Genomic DNA, 12975 nt, shown 5'->3' on the forward strand with positions numbered 1-12975 from the left:
AGAGAATATCACCAGTAAAAAATAACCCTGCAGAATTACAAATGAAAAAAAGCTGCAGTTTCACACAGCCTGGCTATACTGTTCACAGAAGTGAGTTCTAGTATTTGAAAGGAATGAGTTCACATAGCAGCCAGCGTTTTAGTCGACTCTCAGAATAAGCCTGGGTAAAATACTGCTATTAACAAAAATGTTATTTCTTCAATTTAGAAAGTATTTTTCCAGGATAATAAAATCTCAGCCACTGACTTTTGTGCATTCTGAACAGAATTGCAATTTTCAGCCACTCCCCTAAAAATCCAGACAGGTTTTATAGGTATCCAGAAAGCATTTCTAGTCCATCCATCCTTCCAGTCCAGGACAGAAGGAAACCATTTTATAGTGTGTTATCATAAATACAGCAACATGTGCCTTGCAAAAAGAACTTTAGGATATTCTAAACAAGGCATGGAATTGCTAAGGAAGAACAAGCTGTCTGAGTAAAAGCAAAGGAAGGAATCAGCAGCCCTCATTTCTGATTTAATCTCCACATGCACCTAATATCCTTATACAAACTGCTTGCCTTACCTCTTCAGTTTCTTGTTTAATAAAGATAATACTGACTTTCCTGTCTGAAGGACACTGGGGAGCTGATTCAGTAGACAATTTACAGAGGCATTGGAATTTGATATTAAAAAAGAGGTTAAGAGAAATTATTTGATCTCCTTCTACACCATGAACATTTTTTAAGTGGTTGAAGAAGCCAACCGTAGCCTGATTGTGTTACTTCCTAACATAAAGAACCCTGGAACACAGGAAGGGTGTAAAGCAATTCTAAATACCCACCTTTAATTTTTCCATGCCTTGACTTGCGGGCATTCTGCATGGCTTGTTTCTTCTGGTTCTCTGAGATTTCCATTCCTACATCGAAGTGCAAATTAAGGCACTGGTATTAAAAATACTGCATATAATAACTGATTACATTAAAACAAACAAGTAAACTATATTTCAAGCATTTTTTATTAAGTCTTAATAGTAATACACCTGAAGTTTTTAGAAGTATGTTTTACTTTATCATAAAAAATTTAAAGATAGTTTTTCACTGGCATTAACAATAGGAACATTAATTAGCTTTTAGATTACTGGGAAAACCTGCTTTCCAGTTCCTGCAAATCACTGGGCAAGTAACCACCCAAAAAGTTCTTTTTATAGATAAATCCAAATAACAAGAGATTACAAAGAACTGTAAATTAACACTTCAGAAATGTACAAGCCACCAAGACAAAACCAGAATCTCTTTCTTTTTTCACTCACTCTGAGCTAACTTTGGATAACAAATTGAAGTCATTGGTATTGCCATAGTACAAATTTGGGTATCCTTCCCTGCACTCAGAGGAGACTGTATCACATAATCTGCCAGACACCGAAGCGGGCTGGATCACAGTGGGGCTGGATCTGCTCACTTGGGTTTCTCATGCACTTGTTCACACACTTGTATGACCTACCCTAAGTCACCCCTAGACTACTTACTGTCATGTGACAGGCACATAAGTGATCTGTGCTGAGTAGAGATGCCAGACATCTGCTATGAATGGTGACAGCAGTGACTGTCATCTGAAGCCCTTGTACAGGCACTCTAGCTGCCTCTCTGTGTACAAGGCAGCTGAGATACATGGAAATGGTACCGCTGTTGGCACATGAAGACAACAGGGTGCACGTGCTGTCACTCATTTCGCTCACGTGCACATAAAAAGCACAGAAGTTGCAATTCAATGTCAAAATGAAGCATCTTGTGCAGAGAAGGGCAACCACCTGGGGAAGGGGCTGGAGGGCAAATCCTATGAGGAACGGCTGAGGGAGCTGGGGCTGTTTAGCCTGGAGAAGAGGAGGCTGAGGGGAGACCTTCTCACCACCTACAACTACCTGAAGGGAGGTTGTAGAGAGGTGGGCGATGGTCTCTTCAGCCAGGTGACAGGAGATAGGGCAAGGGGCAATGGCATGAAGCTGTGCCAGGGCAGGGACAGATTGGATATTAGAAACAAATTTTTTACTGCAAGAGTTGTCAGGGCCTGGAACAGGCTGCCCAGGGAGGGGGTTGAGTCACCTTCCCTGGATGTGTTTAAAAAAAGGGTTGATGAGGTACTTAGGGATATGGTTTAGCTTCGGATGGGAATGGTTGGACTTGATGACCTTCAGAGGTCTCTTCCAACCTTGTGATTCTGTGATTCTGTGATCTGGTTTGGACCCATTTTCCATCTTCCCACAGTACTTTTAAAACTCCCTTTACTTTTTTAGCCTGAATTTATAAAGAAGTTATTACAAATCAACCTATTAACTTACAATACAAGAGCAGTTAGCCACAATTTTGGGGTAGGAGAAGATTATCCTGTCGGGTTTTTTCCTTTATAGAACCAAGGAAACAGATTTTATAAAATGAAAGCCATTTCACCAACAGAGATCAGACCACTTTCTTAGGGTTACTATTAGTGGTTTGGAGAACAATTTCCTTTCTTCCCATATATTCATAAAAGCTAAGAAAAGCTAGGTATGGTTTGGAAGACAGTGACTCACACCAAAGTGACTTTGAAAATAGAAGTAAAATGCCATTTGCAGTTCTGAATTGGAAGAGCATGTATTTGTTCTCTGAGTGGTTAGATTAGAGGCTTTGTGTGAAGTCCAGCAAGATAGCTTACAAAATCAACAAGATAAATTTAAACTTGAGGTTGAGAATACTGGCGCCTTTCCACTGGTTTTGGCTAAAGGAAATGTTCAATTATGTCCAAAAAATGAAATTTTAGTGAAGAAGCAGTCCTCTGGGTAATGGAGAAAACATCAAGGCACTGTGACTCACAAGACCAGATGGACATTAGCTATTACTACTCAACTCTTTTTCCTCTAGTTCATGATCTATGTCATAAAAGGTACCTGAATAATGAGTTCCAACATTTGCAAAACAAGTTTCCAAAAGGCTAGATGTTACATGGGCAGAAGATGGCTCCAAATGCCTTTATCAAAAACTTGGTTTCTCATTACACTGAATTTCTTTCCCTATATTGCAGTACCTTAAGAGCAGCCAGTACGATGCACCCTCCCTTGCAACCCCTGTGCTCAGCACCATGTGATTCTTGTATGCTGGAGTTGAAGCTTTCAGTTACTTTGTTACAGGAGGGGTTGTTTGGATCCTTATCATCACATCCTCTGCGCTGCTTTATTACCTTCCAATCACTCTTGCCCCTGTGCAATACCCACTCTATTTTAGAGTTCTGTTTAGGTGAATTAGCAAGGGCAGCAGGCACCGTGAGCACAAGGTGACTGAACAAGCTCTACACAGAGGAACCTGTGAAAGCCATTAAGTGTTGTGCTGAACAGCATCATAATGCCACACCACAATGTTCAGAACAGGAGAAGCAGCAGCTTTGAAAAGTCCAGAAAGCTTAAGGAAAGCTTAGGGAAGTTCAGCAGAGGCTGCTTCACTGTTGACTCTGGAGTCGAGAAGATGGGTGTAATTGCAACTGTTGGTGCAATGGGGAAGAGCTAAAAATGGTTTTAGAGTATGAACTGGCAAACTTCAAAGTATTTTCTTTAGCTTATGGACAATCTCAAATATATTTGGAGAAGTCCTTGTTTTTGTCATCTTTACAACAGTATCAAACAAGGCAAAGGGTTACATTCGTAATCTAAGGGTTATTCCTGTCCTATTCTTCTGACTGGATCTTTAAGTGGACATGAAATACAAGCTTTGGCACCTTGACTTAAATTTTAATTGTTTCTGAGTTGCATTATCCACTTCAGTGCACTTCCAATTTGTATCTGCTGTCATCCAATGCCTGAAGAATGTTATAAAGAGAAGCTCTCATGCAGTCAGCACACTTGGATGCACTGTAGTTCCATTATTTCTTTAAGAATATTAAAGAGTTTAATTTTTCTTATTAGTGTTGCTGTCTTCATGTATGCTTTCCCAATGCAACTGTGCAGGAGCTTTTGTCACTGGTCTTATGCAAAGGATGAAACCATGCAACACACAAAAAAAACCTCCAAAACAATCCTAAAGGTACACAGAAGGCACTGTCCTTAACCCATCCCACAGGCTCTGGATCTAAAGCAGATCCTAGGATTTGCAAAGTCCTAACTTTTCCCTGATCACTCAAGGTTAGGCTTCATTTATCTCTAAACTGCCCAGTGATATAGATAGCCAACTGTGTCCTGGGCTGCAGGTTGAGGGAGGTGATTCTGTCCCTCTGCTCTGCTCCGCTCCAGTGAGACCCCACCTGGAGTACTGCATCCAGCTCTGGGGTCTCCAGTACAAGAAAGACATGGAGCTGTTGGAGTGAGTCCAGAGAAGGGCCACAAGGATGATCAGAGGGCTGGAGCACATCTCCTATGAAGACAGGCTGAGAGAGTTGGGCTTGTTCAGCCTGGAGAAGAGAAGGCTCCAGAAAGGCCTTAGAGCAGCCCTCCTTTAGAGTATCTAAACGGGACCTAAAAGAAATCTGGAGAGGGACTGTTTACAAGAGCATGGAGTTATAGGACAAGGGGGAATATGTTTAAGCTGAAAGAGGGGAGTTTTAGATTAGATACTAGAATGAAATAGTTTTATTTTTGAGAGTGGTGAGGCACTGGGACAGGTTGCCCAGTGAGGTTTTGAATGCCTCCTCCCTGGCAGTGTTCAAGGCCAGGTTGGATGGGGCTTTAAGCAAGAGGGTGTCCCTGCCCATGGCAGGGGGGTTAGAACTAGATGATCTTTGAGGTCCCTTCCAACCCAAAGCACTCTATGATGATGATTGTTGGGTCTGTAACTAATGATACCATGCAATTACACAGGTCTCCTAGACAAGGGATGTGCCATTGTATGACAGAGAGTAAAAATCTAGAATTACTGCTGCTTAGCTTTATAATAAAAATGTTGTCTAAGAATAGACGTTTTGTGCCAAGTATTCATACAGAAGTGTGGGATTTTGTATGGATTTTCATTACTGAGTGGTCTTTGTGAAGTGTATCTTGTCATGGACCAACTGCCCTGGACTTTTGGCCCACAGGGATAGGGCAAACACACCTGAACAGGGTTCACTTACACAGCTAAAGGTCATGTTGGGTAAGAAAGAGACAACAGTCCCAGAAGACAGAGTACACATCTGCACAAAAGATAAAGTGTAAAAGCAAAGAACACCCCCCCTTTGTTTTTAACACCTTTTAAAGAGGAAATCCTTCCACTCACCCATTTCCTTGTCTTCCTGAACTCTTCTCCTTTCACTTTCACATGCCTCCATCCACCTCTTTTTATCCTCCTGTTTTTTCGCACAGAACAAGTGAATCTCTTCTGTTGCTCTGTTTACTATCTTAAAAGCATTCTTGACATTAATGTTAAAGTCTTTGTCTCTGCCATCTTCAGTGTCCACAATTTCCATCTCATCCATGTCAATACGATCCTTATAATACAAAATGTCCCTTCTCAGCAAGTCCTTCTTACAGAACACAAGCTGATGGTCAAAAAGGAAGAAAGTCCTCTGCTGGCTTTTGCCTTGCTTTGATATTTTGGTCAGTTCTCCTGAGTGGATCAGTTCTGAGCTTCTGGCTAACACATCTAGTCCCTAAGAAGACATAAATATGTATAGTAAATAAATAATATTTTAAAATCTTACTGTGTACCTAACCAATCTCATTTTACAGTCAAGTCTTAAGTTCCTTCATCTCTCTTGTATTTTCATTAATAGATTTGAAAATGTCACAGAATGTAGCTAATCAGGCAAACTCAATTAATGTGGTTCTGCTCTACTTATGCATAAATCAGGAAGAAAATTTATTAGTCAGTGAAGCAGGTTCAAATTCTGACACCAAAAATCCAAAGGAGATTCTATAGGTCCACCATTTTTACAAAATCCACTTTGTCATCTGAATCCAGTGTCACCTACACGCTGCTCTTCCTGCCAAATAAACAAGGTAACCAGTAACGGAATCACTGCAAATGAAGCAATTGGACTTTTAACTGAGCAACGATCAGTACTTACTACTTACTATGCAGAAAGACATAGCCCATAGAGGACATGAAGTACTGTACACAGTACCTTTGCTCAGGAAAGGGACAGGCTGACACTTACCTCCCAGTCTACGATAGAGACTTGCCAACGTGCAATCTTGTCTATGCTTTCTAATCTTCTTTTTCGCTCATTGATCAGGCATGCTACGTTCTTCATAGCCTCATATGCAGCTTTTATGTTGTTATAATCACTGTGAAATGTAGGCACATTTCAAAGATCACTTACACAATGGACATGATGCAAGGGCAAACTGTGACACAGTGCTTGAAGCATTAGCCCACATAACCCATTTACCCCTCTACTCAGGGTAGTTAAGTAGGAGAAAAAACCTGATTCTCAGCTTTCCTAAACTTCACATAGTGGTATGTACAAAGCAGTGCTGCTGCACAGCTAGGCTTTGTCCAGGAGCAAATTACTACACTGGTGAAAGGAGGCAGAGGAGGCAGATTAATGAATATACCTTCTCGACTGAAAACAATGGTAGAAGTCCTGCTGACCTCAGTGGTACTCACACCTCACCAAAGGAATTTGGTTTTGTTAGTGGGATTTTTTTTGGGAAGGTCATTCTTTTAATTGTATTTAACAACTGTACTTTCTCCTTCTTCCCAATGGCTGGGTCAATGAATGCAAAAAGAGAATGCTCTATGGGTAGGAAAAAAGACTGAAAGCAACCTCAAACAGGGAGAGTGAGGGACCCAGGCACACGGGCAGTGAAGAATTAAAGGAGACTATGCTGACAAAGTGGCCTGTTTTCATGGAACAAATGTGTGAGTGTCACCTTCCCCTGCTTGCTCCAGGTGAAATACAAGCCTCCTGTCCTCATTCCATTGCTCTGCTCCTCTCTTTTCATTGAGCACCCCTGAATCTTCCCAACCTGTAATTGGGTTTTGGTTCCCCTTTGTATAGCACCCATCACTCCTTCACCTTCCTCAAATGGAGTCTCTGAGAAGAGGGAAGGAGAGAGAAGTATTTCCTGCCCTAGAGTCCCAGCAGAGGAGCTGCTTTGCCCTCCTTTATCAAAATGTCCCTTGCAGAAAAGGGAGCCAGAGGTAGAAAACAGCACAAGCCAGAAATAAATCCTGCAAAGGGGTCAGCCTCACTGTCCTTTTTATCTGCTTCTGTCTCAGTTCCTATTTTCATCAGCTGCTGCTGATGGATGTGCTTCCCCTCTAAATACGTGCATTACTCTCCTCTATTTATATCTCTGGAAACTCTTTCCTGCCACGTTGTATACAAAAAATGGGATTAACAATAACAGGATCCTAGGAACATCAGGGAGATGTCCCACAGGGTGACTGCTATCGAAGCTATGACTCTTGCCCTCCCTTATCTTGGTTCCTTTTTCTCTGTGTTATTCCTCACTTGCTGTATAACCTGTACCCTTCACAGCAGGCTGTGCAGATCAAAATTTCAAACTTCTTATGAAAAAAAATCCAAAAGGCTACCACAAAACCAACCAAACCAACCCAAAACAAAACAACAAAAAACCCCCAAGTTGGCTGGATCTTTATCAAGGCTCTGTGCAGGCCTGCTTGTCTGAGAGCATCTTGGTACACCAGGTACCTGCCTGTGTTTGCAGGCATCTCTGCATGCTGTGCCAGGGAAAATAGGTGGCAAGACCTTCCTGTCACTTCCATCTATGATAGTTCAGTAGCTGAAAGGATACCCATGTTACCAATTGTTATTGTTGTTATTATTATTGCACGTCTTCCCAGTTCTGAATGGAGGCATTGTGCACCTGAATGTCAGCACTTCCCATCTCCTGGCAAAACCCCTTCATCTCCAAGGGGAGTTTTCTCAAGGCTGAAGTGCAGACTTTGGCAGGAGGCATGCCTCGGGCTGCACTTGGACTCTGAACACAGGGGTCACAATGGAACATTTTTCTTGGGCTTGTAGGAGGTAAAAAGGCAGGCATTTAAAGATAAAATCTTAATTTAATCAGAGTTAATCAACTCAGTGGCATACTAGCAGAAAGGCTAATAACCTGCAGGTTCAGTTCTTATTTATCCCAGCTGAAAAATAAAACGGCTGGACTTCATGGCAAACAAAGGCAATGTTTGTTACTAATACATTTCTAAAAAACCCTCACAAACTTTTAAACTTGCTCAGATTGGGTTTTTTCCTAAGGCCTTCTTTACCTTTTCTTGTGTCCATAACATTTATGCAGCTTCCCCCATCTCCTGTGGATTTCCTTCTCCTCCATTTTTCCACTTTTTCCTTGTTCTGTCTTGTATGCTGTCAGCCCCCTGTGCTACATTTCAGATACTTTTTTTCTTAATAATAAGTTACCCATCTAGTAAGGAGCTCCCATCTATAGCAGCCACTGAGAGTTTTGCTCCTGATCTCAAAAGCCTCAGTGCTGTGTCATCCAAAACGCTTAAGTAACTAGGTGTTATTACCATTAGAGTTGTCTGGTTCTTTCTCTCACCTGTGCTCCTGAGTGGTGTATTTGAGCAGTTCTGCAAGCTGCAGAGGGTATTTGCAGATTTTCTGGACGGGTGTGAGAAGAAAACCATCAATGGCAATGTCAATCATCTGCTGAAGCAAGCGACACGCCTCAAAGAAGTGACGGTACTTGCCCTGTTTCATTAGTTTGGAAAGCTCAATGCAGGCACTGGGATGATTGTTACAATACTCTGAATAAATAGCAAAGCCTTCTTGCTGTAAATAAAAAAAAAAGTCAAAGCTTTAACTAAGCTGTATATCTATAAAACAGGAGAGATATTTCAGTAACATTTATTATATCCAATTAGATTCATTAATCCATTTCCTATATTGTTTTCAGGCTGAGCAGCCTTGAAACTACGCAGAAATCTACTTTGTAACTGTCAAAGCTATGTACTTTTTTTGTAAGAACACAGAAATAGACACTGGACTTCAATGAACCAGGATAATCAAAGCCACTTTTTAAGAAGCACTTCTCTTTGTGCAAGACAGCTATAGACTTAGTGACTGCCTATTGTTAACTCACAGACTCTTTCCCCACCCCCCCTTCTTATTTTCTTTAGCAAGTTTTTGGATGCCCTATTTGAGATCACTGCAAATAATCCAGCTCGACTGTGACCATTAGTTTTGAAAAGGAAACTTAAAATTGTGTGCAAAGTTACATGCTTTCTAAGGACAAGGAGAAATCTAAAGCATTAAAATAATTCTTTATTTGTAAATTATTTTTCATTCTAATCTATACAAAGTTTAGTATTTGATAAGCACTTGTTACTTCCTCCTAAGGTGGGAATGTAGCATTTTCTTATTATATTTTGTTAATTTCATAAACAAAATGGGCTTTGGCAACATACATGTTGAAGAAAACATGACCCTATTTCACTTAGATGAGGTTCTTCTTTGTTGTACTGTTTCTCAAGATCCTTCAGAAACTTCCTTTGGAACTTGTAAATATCTTCAATATTTCCAAAAATGGTGCTTAGCTGAGCTGGGGTGAACATTCCTGTATGTTTGCGACACTGCCGAATGTAACCCTGGAAGTGAAATGAAAAACCTCTTTAGGATGAAGACGTGAAAACAGGTTCTACCCTGAACAGGCCCACTTGAGCTGGCAAAACCCCTGCGGTCTGCAGGCAGGTGAGCGGTTCCCCAGCCACACACACACACACAGACATCCCATTTCAGACCTGCATCAGAAATGTTTACACACTGGTTCTTGTGGTCCAACATCTGTCTCACAGTACTGTAAATGGATCAGGGATCCAGAAACCTGCCCAGTATGTAAAGGCCGTTTGTATCTCCCGCCAAGCTGCAGGTGAGGCCTGTGTCAGGCCCCATGTTAGATACAGTTACTTGGCCAAACTATGAAGGAAAGGCTTGATCATCAAGAGGAAAAAAAAAACAAACCACAAAAGGAATCCTGCCACAAAGGTGTCCTAATGTCAAGAAACAACTTAGATGGAGATGCAGGTTTTGTACCCACCTCAGTGAAAGAGTGGGAAGGAATATCATGACTTCACCTGCCATGCTTTTCCACAGTAATTTCTCTGTGCCACAATAGTTCTTCACTATGCAGGTAAGAACAAACCCTAAGACAATTTTTACCAGGGATAAAGTAACCGGTTCCTTAACCAGTAGGTAAGTAGGCCAGAGCATAAGCCAGAGAAGCTACTCAGAAAGCTGCTGTTTGATAAAATTCCTGTCAGTATTGGCAGGAGGTAACAGTACTCAAAGACCCCCCACAAAAATACAATCACTTTCCCAGCTGGGTTTTTTTTTTCCCAGTTGTTCTGGGTTTTTTTTTTTTTTTTGAGGAGGATACAGTCCAGGGTCTGAATATCCAGGAATAGCTGCTGTGCTCACACTCTCCTATGAGCTATGGCTCAGGGGTATGGATGAGTGTGAAGGTTAACTGGTGCGAGAAGGGTTATCTGCCAGGCTCCTCTGGCTGCTTTCAGGCAGGTTTCCCCAAAATCACTTTGGGAACAGACAGCTGTAAAAAGCCTTGCAATTGCTCCAGTGAGATTTACCAGGAAGCAACTCTGAATATTACTGGCACTGTTATGAATATTCCTGTCTCCTCTACAACCATCTGCTCTGAGAGCTGTGCAGTGGTTCTGCTGCAAACCAGCTACCAATTTTACTACTGTTAAGAGTATAACTCTGACAAGGAAAAATAATTCCTGTGCAGCTTCTGTAATGTGGACTGCAGGCACTTCTCAAACATAAAATGTTTTTCTGGGCATACTCCAGCTTCATGACTGCACCAACCCTAGTAATTCATTCTAGTGCAGAGCCTGCAAATTTGGATTATTATCTGCAGTAGCTTTTCTGGCTTCGTCTTATTTGAATATATTTTCAGCCTTATGTCCTGCTTGCACCATGCAGTGGATTCACTCTGAGGAAAGCAGTCCATCTCTACCCTGTATGTTGAGTATGGAGCATCACTTCTCCTCTCAGAAAATGGGAGTTTGCTGTCTTGTACTAACTCAGAAGTAAGTGAGATTTTAAAAAGATTTATAGAATATATATATTAGAGAAAAGTATTTATTACTATCAGCCTAAGACTTAATAGGTCAGTAAAATATGAAAGTCATGTCCTAGAACTCAGCTAACCACAGCAGTAACACAGCTGTGTGTACAAATTCCTCCTTGGCCTTTTAAGAAGACAATCAAACATACATAAATAAACAGTGAATCTACATGACAAAACTCACATGTAATATTCTACCATTTGCCAATTAGCAAACAACTTTTGTGGTTTTGTTTTCCCTTTTTTTTCTTCAAAATGCATTAAAAAGTCCTGATCTAAAAAAAAACCCAAACCACCCAAACCCACTGCTATCTTGTCTGCATTGCTGTCCATTAATAAATCTACTGATGAGTGGTGGACTAAAGGATGACAATATGACAAATACAGTGACAGATGCAGCAAACTAAGGTTAGGATCCTTAGCAGCCTTCCAGATGCTAACCACAAATGCAAGTCAAATACAGTTTAAATGCAGCACAGTCCACATTTTTTCCCCCTCTTTCTTGACAGATGAGGCAGACTTCAGTGAAAAGTATTAAGAAGCTTCTTGTCCAAGTGTGGGCCTCCACCAAAACTTGAAGAAAAATCAGAAGTCTCCTCCCTCCCTCTCATTTTATAGTTCTACAAGCAAGGTAGTTCTAAAACACCTTTAAAGACTTCATAGCCACTAAGCATCCACCAAAATCCCTTTGTTAGAGAAAACACAAAAAAATCTCACCCAGCAAACATTCTCTTTGCAAGTTAAATTTAAAAAGTTTTTTCTCCAAACTATCATTAATTTTATTAAAGTTACTGAAAGTTTTCTATCTAAACCAAGGGCTAAAATGTTCCGAATAAGCTGAATTTCCTTCTCTCATCATTATGGAAATAGCAGTCAGATAAGCAAAGCACTTTTTCCAAGTCAAAAGTGGAATTTTTTTTTTTTTTTTTAAGGAAGTGGTGCCTTGTGGCAGCTGGAAGAAAGGAAAGCCATAAGAGGACACAAGAAGGTTCTGACTGGCAGCCTCAGATGTGCAATTGGGAATATTTTGATATGAGAAACCACTCTGGTTCTCAACTTATATAGGATGTTTTCCTCACATTAGGTCAGCAGAATGCCCTTGGGTTAAAACATGTACCTCACAGATGTCCTTGAGATGCTTGATATAGACTCTTTCTGTGTTCATAATTTCCTGTATAACATTGGTTCGCATCTGATCCTTGTTTTCAGCTATTTTCTGACGATGCTTGCTAGTATCTGCATCTTGCTCTTCATCCTGGATACTGCTACAGTTTTCTGGCACCTCTTCCTGATTAACTCGCAGCTGCAGCCAGAACAAACAAAACAACAAACTTTAACAAAATGTGGTAAAACTGTTACAAACTTCTTGCCATTGAGCCATGACTTGCTACTGAAATGTTCCCATTCTTACCTTATAGAGAGGGTTTCACAACAGGATTTATCTCATTGTACCCACTGCATATTGGAATCAAGATTTCTGGTTAAATACATAGCTTTTTTCCTCACAGTATCTGAGATTTACCACATTGCATTGCCTGTGTATTTTTCAGACTTAAGCTTAGTTCTAACTTTCACTAATAGCTTATCTGTTATTTTCTCCAAGACAGCATATGAGTAAAAAGTACAAAACTAGTCCAATCAAACACTTTTAAACAACAGCACCTCCTTTTTCAACTTTTGTCTGATTGCCCATGTTTGGCAGGAAATCTAGACAAAGGTAGGAACCACCTCTTGCACTGTGTGTGGTACTTCAGTGTGACCCAAGCTTATTAGTCTCTCAAGATGTACTTGAAATTAAAATTTTTAAAATATAGTTCAATTTTATACCACTTGAGAGTTATACTGTCATGATTATCTGGCTGAGATCTGACTGGGAGTTCGGACTGTGAACCAGATTCCTACACAATGTTGTGTTAATAAATGAAGCCCTATTTTACCAAGAAATCCCCACAGCATCCCTTTCCTCACCCCCTCATGAAAACTGCTGCA

General features: G+C 40.7%; 1 protein-coding gene across 1 annotated transcript in view; it reads right to left on the reverse strand.

Moving 5' to 3' along the window:
• Positions 1 to 12975, reverse strand: part of SPATA13 (spermatogenesis associated 13) — a 31049-nt gene that overhangs the window by 422 nt on the left and 17652 nt on the right. Inside the window, exons 5-10 of the mRNA XM_084279288.1 lie at positions 12104 to 12289; positions 9308 to 9487; positions 8440 to 8672; positions 6072 to 6201; positions 5192 to 5564; positions 823 to 897 (exon numbers count right to left, since the gene is read on the reverse strand). Coding sequence (XP_084135414.1) covers positions 823 to 897; positions 5192 to 5564; positions 6072 to 6201; positions 8440 to 8672; positions 9308 to 9487; positions 12104 to 12289 — 1177 coding nt within the window. The remainder of the gene's footprint in view (positions 1 to 822; positions 898 to 5191; positions 5565 to 6071; positions 6202 to 8439; positions 8673 to 9307; positions 9488 to 12103; positions 12290 to 12975) is intronic.

The sequence above is a fragment of the Gallinula chloropus genome (assembly GCF_964237585.1).
Source record: "Gallinula chloropus genome assembly, chromosome: 1".
Taxonomy (NCBI): Eukaryota; Metazoa; Chordata; class Aves; order Gruiformes; family Rallidae; genus Gallinula; species Gallinula chloropus.